At 40.0% G+C, this 18,176-nt stretch overlaps 1 protein-coding gene across 1 annotated transcript in view; it reads left to right on the top strand.

Moving 5' to 3' along the window:
• MACROD2 (mono-ADP ribosylhydrolase 2) overlaps positions 1 to 18,176 on the top strand; it is a gene marked incomplete at its 5' end in the record, with an annotated part of 853,200 nt that overhangs the window by 482,006 nt on the left and 353,018 nt on the right. The window contains one exon of the mRNA XM_080342121.1: positions 17,077 to 17,198. Coding sequence (XP_080198247.1) covers positions 17,077 to 17,198 — 122 coding nt within the window. The remainder of the gene's footprint in view (positions 1 to 17,076; positions 17,199 to 18,176) is intronic.

The raw sequence follows: 18,176 nt of genomic DNA, 5'->3' as shown, positions 1-18,176 counted from the left end.
TGTCTTTTGGCTGATAATCTGGAATCCCATTATCACAGAGCCGTAAACTGAATTATTGGTGATGTACAGGCTGGATTATTCTATCTACTTTTTGTACCATGTATCAAAAAGTTGACACTTAATTATGTTGTCCCACAGTAGATCAAGTTTTACAACAGCAACAAAAGATTAAAATGGTTTTATATTGGGGACATTCAGAGGATAAACAGTGCTGAATTGTAGGAGAGAACAGCAGTCAGCTGTGTTGCCATCTGGGAGAGGAAGCATTGAAGTGCTATTAATATTTAAACCTTTTAGTTTTTTGGGGTTTGTTTTTTGTTTTCGAGTTGGTAGCATTCCTAAAAATGATTATAACTCTGTAGTAAATTTTGGTGTCAAAGGATGCTTCAAGTAGTATTACAGCAGCAATTAATGTGGGCAGAGCTATGATCTCATTTGCTTTTAAGGTATCCTCTTCATGTGCTAAGAGTAACAGATCAGATGAAGTTGCGCGTATGGCAATAAATCTACTGTGTTGCATAAACACTCTTCATTTGATAAGGAAGAGGACAGTGCATGTTCTTTTTTCACTATCTCAGAGCTTATCCATGTTTATTTCAGCTAATCTTTTGATTCAATGTGGTAATCACTTAAATATCCTAATTGACTAATTTAATTACTACATTCTCTGCTAATGTGCTAGTTGTTTTATTTCTGGCAAGGTTGTAAAAAAATGCTACTCAGTATTGATTTGTTTATCTTCGGCTCCGTTTATTTTTATTAAAATATGGTTTGATTTAAATCCTAATCATACATAAGCATGTCAGGGAAGAAGAGCAGGGGCAGAGTGAAAAAGAGAGAGGTGCTGTTATACAGAAGATATATGAATACAAGGGAGAAATTCTGGGTTTAAATGCATTTGTTGTGTGGTCAAAACACGTGTGGCTGCATTTGATTCATGTACTTTCCTTGCAACAACACACAATAATGAAAAGCCGATCAGTATGAAGTCTCTAGGGTTTTACTGTCCTGGTTTCTGGTTAACAAGGCCCAATCGCCTCTTTACTTTCTGGAAAGCATCATCCCTTTGAAAAGGCTCGTGTAGCTGTGCCTAATTGCTGAGAGTGTCTTTGTGCACAGCCCTGAGCCATAGCAGGGAATGGGCTCCCCAGGGCAAGGACACTTTCCTTTGCAGGAGAGCAGGGGGAACAGCTTCTTGTCAGGATGATTCCAGGTGAACCTACAGGAACTTCTTAGTCCCATCTGGGAACAGCTCCCTCCATTAGGGACAGAAAATTCACATAATTACACTATTTCATCAGTTTGTTTGCTGTATTTTTTGCTACGCTAATAGTGATGGCTGTGTTTGTTATTCCATAGGCCAGCACTGACACTTTTAGGTGTAAAAAGCAAGTAAATGCTAAGGATTTGCTGCAGTTGTATTTTTGCCCTCTAGCTTATTCCCATTGAAATCACGGGAACATTGCAGAGAACTAAGATAATGCTTAGGGCTTAAAACTGAGCCCATGCTGAATAGAGGTCAGTACCACTTTGCACCTTTTGCATTTACTGCGTCAAAACTGGCAGCAAGACTCAGGGTTTTGAGTCTCCTCAGTTGTAGCTAATTCTCAAAACTGTATCCTACTTGCAGAAGGTGTTCATGGATCTGATGCCTGTATAGGGAGACTTCTCATGGTTCAGAGCTACTAGTGACTGTCAATATGGTTGATGGTTTGGTTTCTACTCTTTCTGATATGGGGAAGGAAAAAAAAGAAGTGTGCTCTGACCTCCATAATTTCTCTGTTTCATTGCAACACAATCTAGACTCCACACATGCTTAATTTATATGTAATCCTAATCTTTGGGTTTTGAATTTACCTTTTAGTCGTGGAAATGAGGAATTTGAATTCACATAAACCATTAAAGAATCAAATAAAGCATTTGGAAGGGTCAGCTGGATAATGACTAGACTTGAATATCCAAATAGTACTGAGCACTCTTCTCAAACACTGTCTTCTTTAAGAAGTTACGAATATGCAAAAAAACCCAAAAGCCTCCTTTAACAAGAAATTATATTTGGAAATGTTATTACTTCTTGGACTTTCAGATGAAGCTGGGTGCTAATAAGCCTTTCATGAATTTTACAGAACCTTCTACTTGTCCCCCCACTTCTACCTCTCTGTATTACAGTGTAAGTAATCTTTGCTTCCATAGCAGTCTCCCAAATTTATTTCCGCCCAGGGCTTTATGCTTTATGTGCGTTAGCTTTTCCTAATGTGAAGTTGCAACAGTATGCACAGCTTATATCCACAGTAGTCATCTATCACTTGAAAGAAGGCTTTAATTAACAGAACCCTAATTTTAATGAGGTACTGAGCCATCATCTTGTAAATTCTGTGGCACAGAGAATCACTTAGTTCAGGTTCACTTGCAGCAATCCTCAACAGCACGGTGCTTTTTATGACATTGTTTAACAGATTTTGATGTTAATCTAGGAGCCCTTTTTGGAGTGACTGTGTCCTTTGCCTTGTAAGCATATTTTGAATTAATTGTGTTATATTTTTCAAGCAATGATACTGTTGCTTGCCTTCTGAACAAAAACTTCTGGTATGTCTGAACTATTCACCCTGTGTCCACCGCAGGACTCCAAGGGGATTGTTGTGGTTTAACCCCCACTGGTAACTCAGCACCACGCAGCCACTCGCTCACTCCCCTCTGGTGGGATGGAGGAGAGAATCAGAAGGGTAAGAAATGAGAAAACTCAGAGGTTGAGATAAAGACAGTTTAATAAGTGAAGCAAAAGCCGCACACACAAGGAAAGCAAAACAAGGGATTAATTTACCACTTCCCAGGGGCAGGCAGGGGTTCAGCAATCTCCAGGAAAGCTGGACTCCATCATGCGTTGGGAAGATAAATGCCATCACTGCCATCGTCCCCCCCTTCCAATTGCTTCCCCAGCTTTATGTACTGAGCATGACATAGTACGGTGTGGAATACCCCTTTGGTCAGCTGTCCCGGCCGGGTTCCCTCCCAGCTTCGTGTACCTGGCACAGCTTGAAAAACGTGAGAAGTCCTTGACTAATTACCCTCATGTTTTAGTTGTTATTATCAACACTATCCTCATTCTAAATCCAAAACACAGCTCTGTATCAGCTACTACGAAGACAACTCTATCCCAGCCAAACCCAGGGCAGGGATTCATCGCTCTCAAATCCATTCCAAAAGCAGCTTTGCTGCCTCAGCTGGGTCAGTCAAATTCCGCTATTTTTCACAGAAATCACTTGTGTTTAAATGCTACATCAAAGAAAACAGGTTCTGTCGCTTCCCCAGCTTCTTCCACTTGCAACCACAGCACTGAGTGCTGGGCAGTGAGAAAGGGCAGTTCTCAGCGGTGTGTTTAATACCCTGGCTGAGATGCTCCGTATTAAACAGGCCACACTTGACATTAGCCCAGAAGAAGGTGGGAAGTGAGGCGGGAGGGTTTGGTGCCAGATTTCTCTGTCCTTGTGTCTGACCCAGCCGCTCTCCAGCCCTCAGCTGATCGCAAGTGACAGCAGCACCTTGAGCTGCTTAACCTGTGACGGGCTCTCGTGCTCCCAAGGGGCGATTCCGGCAGCGCTGGAGATGCTGGGGACAGAAAGACACATCCATGAGAGCCCTTGCCCTGAAAATGCTGCAAGGGGTGGAGCTGGTGGCTCTGCAGTGTGTGTAAATGTTCCTATTGCGGAGGGATGCCCTGGGGCAGCAACGCTGCTGCTTTCCCACTGCTTCCCAGAGCCCTCACAGAGCTCCATTTAAGAGTGAATCCCTATATGACTTCTTTTTAAGTATGATCACAAGAAGCCATTCAAGCTGTTGTGAATGTTATTTTGATGAGGCTATTAGAAAGACAGGGCTCCCCCACAGAACCAGGAACCAGAAATGTGGAATAGCTACCTGACATTGGACCACTTTTTCAGACAATAATCACACAGTAATCCAAACTGTTTATTATTTGATTGTGAATAATTCAAATGCTGCCAGTATTTACTGTTTAACTCTTTTGGACCTCTAGTATTTTTTTTTAAAGTAAATATTATGTTTTTAACAAATCGATGTGTTATTTAATATCCTGCTGGCTTATCATTCAGTTATTTGAGAGGATAATATTATATTCATCTTTATATTGCCAGGATTCACACTTGAAGTGTGGATTTTTGTTTGCATTTTTTTGAAGAGTGCATTTCATAGCATTGGAGTTCAGTATAATTGTTTAACTTCCTCATGAATCTCTATTTTATATTATCCAAGGATCTGCATTTCCAGGACTTGTTAACTGGTGCTTCGGTTCAAATTATTAGTAAATTGTTCTGTACTAAGATCAGCAAAATATAAGAAGTAATTTTATTTGAAACGAAGTAATCTCCCTATTTAGGAGTTTTTCAAAGAAGAATTAAATCAGCATTCAAGTTACTATTCAGACTCTGTTTATTTTAACTAATTACGGATTTTCATTGTCTTATTGTGCTAATCATATTGCAATGATAGTGTAGAATTAGGCCTTCTGGTATCTGTGGTTCATACCACAAATAAATGTAATTCTACCTGACTTGTTCACCAGCTGGTAATTGAAAGCATCAGCAATGCTTGCCATTTTACTCTTAGGTCTCCAATAGTTGTGTTTGTGATTTGGTTGCTCATTTGCTGTTTGTGTGGGGCTTTGTGATTTATTTTTTCCCCTTTTGTTTGGTATTTTTCGTTGGTGGTGGTGGTGGTTTTGGGTATTTTTGTTTGTTTGTTTTGTTTTTAATTTAGCAGACATGAACACGTGCTTATTCTGGCAATCCCATTGCAAGGGATATTATTAGGAACTTCTTGTTGGAAGCACCAATGTGACGTTCTTGGTCCTGAACCACCGTTGAACACTTTTCACAATCTGTTGTCCTGCAAAGTAATAAATGGCCCAAATTTTCTACACACTAATTAAAATTCCATTTCTCATGAATTCCTTAATCGAGAGCAAGTCATTATGTGCTTTGTTGATTCTTAAGTGCAAAGATAATTGCAATGGGCAGCATGAAAGTGGTTTGATTATTGCCTGTCGACTCTTGTGAATTCTAATAGGTCTAATTGCATAGCATCAATTCATCATCTCAGCATCAATTCTTTTTATTATTAGCTCTCTGAATTGTAATGTGCTCATAAAGAAGTGTAGTAGTATATCAGGGCTGACATGGTACCTGGCCTATTGTAATTTTCCTTCCTTACCTAATGTTACTATTGAAAGTCCCACTTTGCAGAAACTAGTTTAAAAATGTGTCTTTATGAAGAGAAGGATATAGTCTTTCTCTGAACTTGCATTTGTAATCTCTCTGCTAAAAGAAAGTCCTGTTCTTCACTTTTCCACATTGTTCCTGTAAATCCTGATTCGATGTTGGCTGCAAGACATCTATCAAAAGCTTTATGACAGAGCTTTTTGTGATTGCCGAACGTTATTTTGACGATGCAATGAAGTTCCCAACAAAAACTTTATTGGATGAGAAGAGGGAGAAATTGAGCACTCGGCTATATTAGCATTGTAATCTGGGGAAAATTGGGAAGAAGGATTGGTTTGGTGTCCTTTTTTTTGCTTTTTATTTCCCCCGCCCCTAAAGCAAGTGTATCAGTTCAGAAAATGTGATCTTGAAGCAGCCGAAGATAGTTATAGATGAAACCACAATCTTGTAACTAAAGGTTCCAAGATTCTGAATTAGTAACTTGAAATAGATTTTACTGCAAACGTGCAGAAAAATCCTGGCTTCCCTGAAAAATGAAGTTTCTACTAAGCCCAAGTATTGCAAATATTTAAATTATAAAATATAAACAGCGCTAACGTGGGCTAAATAACTTATTTTCTAAAAAGTTTCCATTTCACTTTTCATGCCAATGGAAAGATGCCTTTGTGCTTATGCTGAAACTTTGCGTTGTTCTACAACTTGGTGAGCACAGTGAAATCATCATCCCAGATTCCTGTGCTGGGCTGACTTTGTGCAGTTAGAAACCGTTCTTTTTCGTAGCTAGCGTGGTCATTATTTGGATTTAGTTTGAGAATGAGATGATAACACCCTGGGACAGAGTTAAAGTTTGTAATTGTTGTCTGGGAGCCAAGGATGGTTCAGAGCCCACAGGTGTGAGGCAGCTGGGAAGGGGGCAGAGATGGGTCAGACCTTGACTGACATCCAGACTGATCAATAAGAATATTCCAGCCCGTTAGCCTCATGATTCTTATTTAAGGAGAGTTGGCATCTTCTGGCTGGAGGATATTAGCAGTGCAATAAGCTTCTGTAAGGTACTAACAGTTTGCTTTATAATAGGCTTTATCTTGACAGAAAAAAAGTTGCTCTGCTGGTTGTTTCAGTACGCTTGCTGCTGCTTCACACTCAGCTGTTTACAACTTCCACTGATGCAAAACACTCTCAAGATGTTTGTCAGAGCTTGTTTTTCACTTAAATCCACACGAGCATTACAAAATAACATACCACAATTTTCATTAAATAATCCTCATCGGATGCATTTTGTTTCTCTGCATAGCATTTGTATCTTGCCAGCACTTCTGTGCACATTTGCTGGAGACTGAGCTCATCTCCTCCTCAGTGGTGCTCATCCCTGTCATAGAACCAGAGAATAGTTTGGGTTGGAAGGACCTTCAAAGCCCATCCAGTGCCACCCCTGCCATGAGCAGGGACATCTTCACCAGATCAGGTTGCTCAGAGCCCCGTCCAGCCTGGCCTGGGATGTCTCCAGGGATGGGACACCCACCACCTCTCTGGGCAACCTGGGACAGGGTTTCATCACCCTCATTGTAAAACATTTCTTCCTCATGTCTGGCCTGACTCTCTTCTCCTTTAATTTAAAAACATTACCTCTTGTTTTATCATAGCAGGCCTGTTGTTGGTGAACTGAACTGTGACAGCAGCTGGTGGCTTCGATAGCACAGTGGGCCAGTAGCCTGGCTGAGCTGGTCCCAGCCTGTAGGAGGGTGGATGTGCCTTAATGTGAAATCCAGTATCTGCTGAGTCAAATATTGTGACACAAACTCAATCCAGACAGCAAGTGGATTAAAGATGGATAGTGTTGTATTGCTACCCCATGTGCAGAGGTACAGATTGAAGTGCAAATTGTAAGCTTGGCCTCAAATTTAAGGAACCTGAAAACTGAGCAAGACACAGCTGGGAAGTCAAGGCTAATGTCCTTTTTGTATTGGGCACAGGCTGCAGTTGGCTGACTTGCACAGAACAGAGCGGGCAGGGGGGGCAACCCCATCTGGGCCAAGGATCTGCTCTCAGTCTCGGTTCGAGCCTTATGCTTACCTAGTTCTGCTAAAATAGTTACTGGTTGTATTAATAATACAAGTTGCCCTGTTTTGTCGTTTTGTTTGAAGTATTTGGTGAAGCAATAATTGTCTATTAATCAAGCCTCAAGGTAGCAGGGTCGAGGCACTGAAGTTCTTCTCTAAATCTGTTATTTTTTTCATTAGTCCACATCTGCAGTATAGCCTGGTCTGTGTAGATATGTGCCTTTCCATTTTCCCTCACCCTCTTACATTCGGGCTTGCTCATGCCCCCATCATCTGCTGGGTTTACTTTGAAGATGGGTTGCAGAGCAGTGAATTCCAAGTGCTAATGTGTGTCTTGTTGGAACTATCTTTCAAACCAGAAAGCGTATCTGGGAAAGACACTGGGAGGAAACGGTCAGAGGAATTTATGACGGATGCTCGGCATGTTCTGCATTCCCACAAGTTGGTATCTGGAATATGTTGATATCTGGAGGGCTCTTTAGCGTGGTTTCACCCACCTAAAATGAAAATAAAATGGATGATGGAAAGCTAGACTCCTCTTTTAGGCATGAAGTCTCATGTTACGCTTCAAAGAGCCATCCAGTTATTTCACTTATCGCGCTTCTATGAAGCAATTAAAGTAGCATTGCCAACCTGAAATCTAGTCAGCTTTTAAAAATGACTTTTTGTGCCACATGTGTCCCTGTTTCCATTGACTATTTTTGTTGTATGAGTTTGGGAGAGAAGTGGTGATAGTTATTTTCTTTTATTTCCATTGTTTTGTGATGGACTCGCAGGAGCAACAGGGGAAACCATCTCTAAAGGAACCAACTGTAGACAAAGGTCTGCAAAATGCAACTTCCTAAAAGTACAAAAGAAGAATACTGAAAGCAAATTGGAGGGATTAGCTGTATTTTTCTTGTTATAATAAAAGAAGCGCTAAAAGTGAGATGTGGTTTTTTTTTCAGTGATGACACTTAAAAGATGAAGTGATGGTTCACGTGTTTTCCTTAGCTCTGTCTTTTTAAAATGAGAACGCATGTTTTAAGAAATACGTAATGGTTTAAGTCTTTTTTTTGTTCCTAACTTCTTCCTCTGTGAAGGAGAGGAAGAAGAAAATTTATCATCTCTGAGAGATGATAAATGGTACCAACAAGCTACATGTGGCTCTTCTCTCTGTATTCCAAAAGCAGAGTGTTTGTGGCAAGGGAAATACTAAACTTCCCTACCATGGTTGCCTAAGTTTTAAGAGTTCAAACTTTGAGGTTAACCAGACTGATTGAGCTACTGCTGGTTCCTCTAGAAGATGTGTGGAGAGCCTGTAATTTTATCACCTTTTTTTTCTTAAAGAAGATGCACGAAATTCTTAGTAAAGAAGGTTACATGGATTAGAGAAGTATTGCATGAAAAACATGTGCTCCAGTTTTGATGGTGAAAGAAGCTTTTTTATTCCCATTAAATACATAGAAAAAGTAAATGAAGAAATGAACGTGGTAACTTTTTTTATCGTGCCACCATCGAGGAATAGATATACCACAGTGAAGCTATGAATATACTACAATTTTCCTTAAAACTTTAAATCATGCTTTATTGCGGCTTTAAGAAGCCCATAAAACTTCTTATTAAGGAAAGAATTCTTTCAGTCTGATTTTTTTACCTGAAGCAATCGGATTTTAAAACCTTGTATCTCTTTACTAGGCAGATGAGATGGTGTTGGCATTTTCCTCTCCGCGCACCTGAGATTATTCTGCTGCTAATGTGTGATCTTTAGTTTGGTCTTCTAAAAACTTCTTGCTATAATCACCCGTCCTTTCAAATGAAGTGTAGTAAATTTTTATGCCGATACTCTTAAATCTCACGTGAAGGACAAATATTTTGAATGATTCAATAATTTGATAAAGGGAAAGAAAGCTTTGAAGTGTTGGCACAGCAAGCCCTGTTTCTTGACACTTGCCCTGTGAATGATCGGGGGATCTGCTCATATTCAAGACCCAGTTTGAGGTTTCCCATGTCCATAGCAAACATTAAATGTTAGGGGGATTTTTGTTAGTCCTTTTATTGTAGTTTTCTTGGGATGCCTTCCTTTGTTTCAGCATCCCTGCAAAGATCTCAAATGAACACCGAAAGGTGGTTTAATAAGAAGCGTTAGTAATGTTATCAAAACAGAATTTACACGGGAAAAATCTTTAGGAAAGAAAAGGCTTTTCCTAGAACTTCTTGTTGAATTATTAGAGCACTGCGTAACACTATTTGGCACTCAGAGGGAAAGTGGAAGAATTTAGGTTCTGAGTGTAAATCTTCACTGTATAAAATTAGTCTGGTATTAAGCTTTGTAGTGAGGCTCAGTGGGACTTCTTGGGGGGGGGTTCTCTTTATTTTCTTTCATCTCTTCCACCTTCCCCCAGCCCCTCTCTCCCCACTCCCCCCGGCATATCTATAATTTAACTGTGTGATACAGCACCAGAGGTGGCTAAATCAGCTTTAATGAAACTGGGTTGGACCCTGAAAACAGCCCAAATGCAACAAGGATTAATCCAGTTCCAAAACGGGATCTCTGAGGCTAAGTTAAACCCCAACATATTTGAAGCATTTTTGCATATAGTATGACTTGATTTGTGTTGTATGATTTGTAGAGTAATATTTGAAAGCTTCTCTTCTGAATCAGGTCTGGTTAAACATACCTTGAATTTATGTGGCTAGTGTTATATCCTTCACCATGCTGTGTATCTTGGTTTGAAATTCTTGTGGAATGGCAGACTGAAACTTTTTCCTACTGAGTGTCTTAAGAATAAGCACTTTCAATTTAAGGGCAAACAAGTTTATTTTTGAGTGTTGAAAAGCCGGCTGACTGAATTACGAGATGAATTAAAGACAAACTCATTCCCAAACATCCTTTTACTGCTCAATAAAGAGAGAATCTTTGTGGCTCGTGCTTTCCTACATGTAGCAAACATAAACCAAAAGACAGATTAAGGGCGTCTTTGTCTATAGCCTTGTCCACTTGGAAAGAATAATAGTCGGAGAGCGGTGGAGAGCATTGCGTGGGTCAAGGGGGTCACTTGGGATGTGTTTCCCCAGCCACTCAATGAGGAGAGTGCTTGGCCAAGCTCCTTCGCTGCTACAGCAAAATGAGGTTTGTTGTTGTATGATGAGGATAAAATCGACTCGGGGGAGCGTAATTTCATTTCATGTTCTGTTTTCATAGGTACGTTAAGGTCTTGATTTGGGTAGATGATTTGTAGAGGGGAACGAGGATGGCACTGGAGCACTTCTGCTCCAAATGCTTCAAGTCCCGATTGAAAAAGAAAGCAAATAGCAAATCATGGATGTCACAGTTTCACGTGAAGTCATGCCGTGTTCATTTCATGTTCACTCATATCCTATTACACTATGAATATCCCAAATGGAGCTGTTGCCTTTTAGTTTTACACATAGGCAATTATTTCCATCCAAGTTGTGGGGCCGTCTGTCTAGTCACTGCTTTGACATCTGTCATCGTCGTACTAAATTGCTTTTGTAAAACCTATTACTTTGGGATATAGCATAGCGTCTCTTAATTGCACCACTCGCTTCTCCTGCCTGAACAGAGCCGACTTTTGTTGCAGACATTATCGGCGGGGCCCTGGTGGCAGAAGGGTGCTGGGAGGGAAACCGCTCTGGGATCACACGAGCAGACTCGAGCCTTGTATTTTATGACGGGCACAAGTGTCAAAAAGGCTTTGGGGGGTTTCACTTGTGTGACTTAATTCTCTGGCCGGCTGTCGAGGCGAGTGGTGCAACCATTGCGAACTTCGTCTCTCCCTTTGGGACTATTGTTTTCTGGCTGGCTCTGCTGTCTCCTACTTAAAATACACACCTAAGACAATGCTATTTAGGTAAAAAATGGCTTAAATATTTTACATGAATGACTTCTAGATATCGTAGTTTTGTGGCTCGTGAAACATTTTTTTGGTTCACCCAAATCAGCTCTTTAATCACTGAAGGCAGCTATAAAAGATACAAACTTCAGATTGAGCAGTGCTTAGTGCTTCAAGCCTAAAAAACTGAGACTGTCTCTTTAATTGCTGATATATAAATGCAATATATATCTATACAAAGCAAAAAAATACTTCCAAACTGAGGAGCTGTGTGATATGTAGTCAAGTTTTGCATTGTGTGATCTATAAAAGATGTCATCTTGGACTTAAAATATTCAACTGAGCTAATCTAGTTTAGGAGACACATGTTAGTAAATAACTTTAATTAGGCTGTGGTCCTGGGGGATTCATTTAAGCTGAACTTAAATTAACAGTTGTTTGTTACACACTGAAAATGCACATTTTATGTGCAAGTGCATGTAACTAGAGATAGAAAATGAACAAGCCGAGCAGATTCGTATACCAAAGCGTTAGGTTGTGTGTGTTCCTTAAGAAGAGGGATATTCAGTTTGTACGAATATCTGGAGGTAATTCCATTTCCCATCAGTTGAACCTCAGCTGCCCCTTTTAGCACCAACATGGTGGGTGTTGATTGTGTAAATCAATTGATAAGATTTACAAATTGAGCCCTAAATCCTCTGACTTTTGGACAGATTTTTAAAATTTGAATTCAATTCACGCAGTGCGGTAGATTCCTTCTTAAAATGCCTTCAGTCCCTGCTGTGGTTGACAGGGTACAGCTTCATTATGCAGTTTGCTAGATGGGCCGATTATGGCTGTGAATGCGTGAACGGGATGAATGAGAGGAAAGTGTAATTGATTCTATCTGTGGTCAGCTGGTTCATTAGTGGAGTGTGAACGCACCGCGCTCGCTTCTGTAAGGGAAGAAATGAGAGAAACCGGTTTGTACTTTTCGGTTGTTTCAGAAAAATTCATTGTGTTAATATTTTTGCCATCTAGTGTCACTTTAACAAAGAATGAGGGAAGAGTAAATTACATCAAAAGTAAATTGCATCGGTCTTCCAGGTTGGTTTCTGAGGCACAGTCACTTCATCCTTGTTTTGTCTTGGCCTGCGCTGCTCTGCCCTTTATGTGTATGAGTGAGGGTAAAAACTGGTGTGACAAACAGCATGTTAAGGTGTAGTGACTGACTTCTTTAATGAAGAAAACCAGAGAAAAGAAGCCTCATTGGTCGTCTTACATGTAGAACAGATGTGTTTTCATTTTTGGCTGGCCTATGCAGAAGTTTGATTGAAGAGTCACTGTGCTTTTGAAGTGTCGATTAAATGAGCGAATTACATTTATTTACACTGGTGGTGAAGTAGTGACAGGGATGGTTTTTAAATGCTTAAGTGCCTGTTACATCTCCAGATTAGTTTGTGGCTTACATAAGATTCAGTGGTCTGCTTCTATTATAGTGTTTCAGGGGGAAAGATGATGCTGAACAGAAACAAGCAGAGATTGTGCACACACAAATCGGTGTGTGATTGCCCTGGGCCTGTTTTGGCCACTAGAATTTCGAAGCACATGCCTGAAAGTCAAATGACCAAAAAGAGAAGATTATATCCTATAAGCTCTCTATGGAACAAGCATGTGTTGCAGTGCAAGTCTTTGAAAAGCCAGTGTGAAAATAACACGTTTCAGCCCCAAAAGAGCTCCAAAACACAGTTGCACAGTGTAGATCTGTGCTGATGCTTTTATTCAACCGCCTCTACCTCCTCTTTGGAAGCATTTCTGTAGGAAAAAATATCTCCTTCCCTTATAAATATCACTTTAAAACGAAGCAGCTTGGTTAGCATTAAAGCAGTTTGATGCATTGCTGTGGCCCTGGTTGAGGATCTCCCTTATTCTGGGCCTCACTGTGCTGTTAGAGCTGTGAGCAAACAGCTCTGTGCTGGGTACACAGGGAAAGTGATTTACGAACACACGGATCGCAGCTTTCTGTTTAATGAAGTTTCTTATCAATGTGCTTGGCTGGAAGACTGACCGTAGTAAATCAGAAGCTTCAAAGCAGTGCTGGCAGCTTCATTTGACACGAAAATTAAAATACTACAAATGGCGAATGTGGTATTCTCTCCGAGCTGGCTGTTCCAACTTTTTCTCTGTTTATGTAGTTTTCAAGAACAAAAAAACACATGAGAGGACACTTTGGGGAAATGTTCATATCCCTTCGTCCTGTTTGACCTCATTAAGAAAAGCTCTGATGGCGAAGGGGTGCAGGAGGTCCAAGAAGAAAGAGGTGCTATTTGGTGGCAGGGATCTCTACCAGGCTTTTCCAGGCAAACAAAATCTTTTTGGAGTTTCTCTGCATTTTCCCCAGTTTAAAAATCTTCAGGTGATGAGACCGCTTCTGCTTCACACCATGGTGCTTCTGCATATGTGCAGTGCATCTTCAGCCCATCATCATGTTCATCCCCATGACTGGTGCTCCCATCTTGGTTTCCCTCTGCAGTCAGGTCGCCTTCCTCTGTGGTGAAACTCATCCCTGAACGTGCCCTGCGATGGTCCTTTGCCATCGCTGAAGCCCGACTTGGAAGTCATGTTTGCTTCAGGAAGGCTTATTTGGGGTGGATGCTTATTCTGGCCCTGCCTATACTCGTATAGAAGGTGGTCAACTAGGGTTTGCTGGCGGTGCTGGAGGTTTGCATTTGGTAATGCAGCTGTAGCAGGTGGCCAGGGTAGCAGTTTGGCCCCTTTATGTTCTCAGACAAATGCCTGTAGACCTCCATGCTCCAGCACACCCACCCTCCTTCATCCTCCATCTCCACAGCGTAGAAATTTCCCCCCCACACCCATCTACACAGAGCTGGAGAATGTGTGAGCAGAAAGGAAACCTTATTGTGACAGACAAGCTGCAAGATTGACACAGTCTTTGTAGATAATATTAAAAATAAATGGCTCTGCTTCAGCCTGTGAAGTCTCATCCTCGTATATTAACTGTATGGGCTGAAGGGGGAAAAGCTGTTTTATTTTCTGGTCTGTTTGCTTTATGCCTGTTTAATCTCAAAGGGTTTTTACCTGCTTACAAACTTTAACATATTGTGGAATAGCTTGAGCAGAGTAATGAATAGTTTAGACAATGTATGGATACACTGATTTTACTGACAATGTACTACAATGAAATTATTACTTCCCTGTTTGTCTGCTGACCATGAAACTGGCACTTCATTAATGTTGCTCCGCTAGTAAAATCTTACTCCATCATGTGTTTCACAATAAGAATGTGCCTAAGTATTTTTGCAAACGCTACTCTGTAAACAATTACAAAAGTTTTGATGGTTTATAAACCAATTTGTAACCATCTCAAGTGTCTTGTCTAAAGATCCAGCTGTGATGAGTTTGTAAAAGTTAAAACATAAAAGCTAATAATGGCATTGAAGGTTACCTATCTATGTGAAGTGTCTGATGCAGTGGTAGAGGGTTGGTGATGAAACACCATAAAAATGCTAAATCAGGAAGTTCTGAAAAAAACAATAACATATCCCATTCATTGAGCTGAGAGTGTTTTAAATTAGTGTTTAATAATGGAAGACTAAAGGAATGGAGTGAAACATTTAATGAGTGAAATGCATCTAGAAATTATACCAAGGGGAGTTTTGTACAGAAAGACTCAAGCAAGGATTTGGTACTTGGGCTGTTCCCCCAAACTCCTTCTTGCTAAGTAATTAATTAATATTTTAAGCTATTAGGCTTCAATTTTAAACAGCTGCACCTTGAAATGCAAGTTAACTCAGCCTTAGCAGAAAGAGGGAAATCTTTTATGATTCTTTCTTTTATTCATCATTTACACTTTCTTTTAAAGTTGATTTTATGGCCATAGCTTTATTTGGTTTTTATCTACCGGGTATTGTGAATTTGAAACGCGTCACAGTGCCTTTGATATTAGCGTGTGAAAATGTAAAATGACCTTGATTGAGGTCCCATTCACTGGTATATTCCTTTCCCTTTGCTCAGTAACAAAAACAAATAAGAATTAAGAAAAAAAAAAGCCAAGAGAAGCTTTTTCTTTCTCTGAAGTTGCCAAGTGCCAACATTTCCGAACAGAAACCTTCCTTGCAAAGTTTCAACCTGAAGGAACCTGTTGTGGTCGTGGGCTGAAATTACGGTCTTTCCTAATGATGATGCTCACACAACCTTATTTCTGCAAGCAGAAGCAAACTTTAAACTAGCTATGGTGTTTCTTTTTTCCCAGGCCTTAATAGTTGTCTGTTTATTATAGTAGCTAAAATGCACGTTAAAAACAAATTGAAAAAGGCAAACCAAAAATAAAGGACAAAGACTCACCTACTTGATGGTTCAGGGTTTGGTGGAGTTGCCGTCTGGCAGCTATGACGTTCAACAGAAATTATCCGAAAATGACTGGGATCAAAATGGAAATGTAGAGTAGTTAGTGGAAATATAGAGTAGTTAACCTTTTATTTACTTCTCAGTCGGGTGGTTTTCTGGAGCGGTTGGGAAGTTTGGCTCTTGTGGGCCTGAGTTTCCCATCACAGCTGGTGTGTTTCTGGGCACTGGGATTCTCTGACCTGAATTTATTTTGCTGAATGTTGATACTTGCTGACTGATGTAAAGAAAAAGCTTTGGAAATGTTCAAAACATGCCTTAGAACGTAAGTCACCTTTTAAGTAGTAGAGACCAAGATTCAACAGATGATGTCAAGATTTTTTTTAATGTTTGACCATTTTCCCTTGCACTTGGGTGTAGGTTGGATGGAAATAATCAAAAACAGCTTGGAAAGAGAATAATGGTGTGAGTTTTGTAAGATTTGCAAATAAATTAAAATACTCTGGATTGTAATAACAGCAGATGTTGCTTGGAAACCTGTCTCATATGGGACAGAAACACAACCTGGCCAATAGAACCAGCAGTACCAGGACTGAAAGTGTTTGCCTAATCCTTTTTTTGTGGTAAAGTTGTGAAAAATAGTACCTCTATTTATTGCTGCTGCTGTATATTGTATGGGGATGATAAGGGGGTGGAAAATAGTATCTGACATTATAACTCATTCTAGTGTATTCACACATGCTGGGGAAAACGATGCTTGAAAAGTCAATGTGCTTCCTTCTAGTTAAGTGAGGGGTGTGGAAAAATCCTAACGCCTTTTGGTTTGTAGATTTATTTTCAAGGTTGCTTTAGTTGGATGTTGTGGGGGTGGTGATTAGTGATTTGTTGTTGTTGGTTGGTTTTGGTTTTAGTCATTTTTCTTATAGCACTTTGGAGACTTTGATTGCAGCGTCTGATTTGGATGAGTCCAGAGGCATCACACCTGAGATATTTCCTGACTATACCTTCTCTTTTTCTTCATTAAGTTCCTTCAAACAGAATATTTTGTGTTATTGCATGGTGTCTCCATCTGGCCTGATGTGAGAGGAAAGCACATTCTTTGAATAACTAACACATCCATAGGTCACGACTTAAAGTATGAGACAAAAATGGTGACCTGGGTATCACCATCAAAGTTCTGAGGTCTTGTGTAGTGAACTTTCCCACTGAGGGGACCTTCAAGGGCTGAAAACAACTGGGGGTTTCAAACACTTGTGAAATTTTTACACTTGTACAGCCCTGAAGATTTAGGGTATTTATGAGAACATTTAATCTATCCCGCATGTAGATTGCAGGGCATGTATAACAAGCATTAAGTTAATTTTCCTCATCTAGTCCTTCAATCCAAATACTTAAAAATTTAGACTTTACTGCTTTTAACTTTTATTTAATTATCAATGTTGCATCTTTTTATATGGTTTCCAATCATAATTTTCTTACAATATTATTGCTACCTCTGTATCTAGGTATTATACAGAATGAATTGACTTGCAATAAATCAATAAATAGGCGACATTAAGGCAGCTAGAGTATAATTTTTATTTTATGTTTAATTTCTTGCAGATGTGATCCACACTGTGGGGCCCATCGCAAGAGGCCATCTCACCGACACTCATAAAGAAAACTTGGCAAATTGCTATAAATCCTCTCTGAAACTGGCAAAAGAAAACAACATCAGATCAATTGTAAGTACTCTGTGAGAACACATTATTGTTTTTTCTAATTTGGATCTTTGTTTTCTTCCTGTAGAATAATAAAAAATATAATGGTAGGCTTCCAGAAGGATTTCTTGCTGTAGGTAATGTGAAAAAGCAAGAAATTAAATATCATTTGACATAAATAGTTGTTAGAGCAAGGGATATGGTTATTTTAGGAGAAAAGGAAAGCTGGCCCAGTAGTAGGTTTAAACACAGCTGAATAAATAAGGAAGAGAGGGAGATGTCCTCTTGGTTAGTTTCCTAAATGTTGAACCAAGAAGGAGGGTGTCACCTGGGAAGGACTTCGCACCTTATGGGTCAGTTTGGCTGGTTTTGTGATAACATGTGTTCAGCAACTTAGAAAATATGTTTAATGTATGTTTAATGTAAAAAATGTTAATTGAACCAACAGTATTATATGGCGATGAAACGCTCGGAAAGGAAAAGCGATTAATATGAAAAATCAGAAGTGGAAGATAAAGGTTTTTGAGGAGGGGGTAGGACAGGTCTAGGGCTTTGAGCCTGAGTTAGTTGTACCCTTCAGAGCCAAAACTGATGGATATTAGTTATGTGTTTCTTTCTGGAGAAACTTCTGCTCTCTTGGCGCTTTTTCTGCTGATGAAGTGGTCTCTGTACTTCTCAAACATGGTGTCCAGTGGTCCCCGTCTTTGGCATTACCCAGCCCCTAAAGAGAGGTGGTACCCAATTGAGTTATTACTTGATACTTTTCTTTTAATGCTAGGCACATAAGTCAGAACTGAAAGCAACCTTGAGGTGGGAGACATGTTTTGAACTACTCTGTGGGACTGTTTAAACGCACAAGGACTTTTCTGTCCTGCCGTGATTCTCCTTGGAGCCAGTAAGATCTGAGTGCTGTTGCTCCTGCATTCATCCTCATTCCTGCCTTCAGTCTCTGGACAATTACATGCTGCTTCTGGGGTATTCAGCTTAGTGAGAATAATGTTT

This window comes from Nesoenas mayeri (genome assembly GCF_963082525.1).
Source record: "Nesoenas mayeri genome assembly, chromosome: 3".
NCBI lineage: Eukaryota > Metazoa > Chordata > Aves > Columbiformes > Columbidae > Nesoenas > Nesoenas mayeri.
The sequence above is the reverse complement of the archived record's forward strand: the minus strand, read 5'-3'. Positions and strand labels throughout refer to the sequence as shown.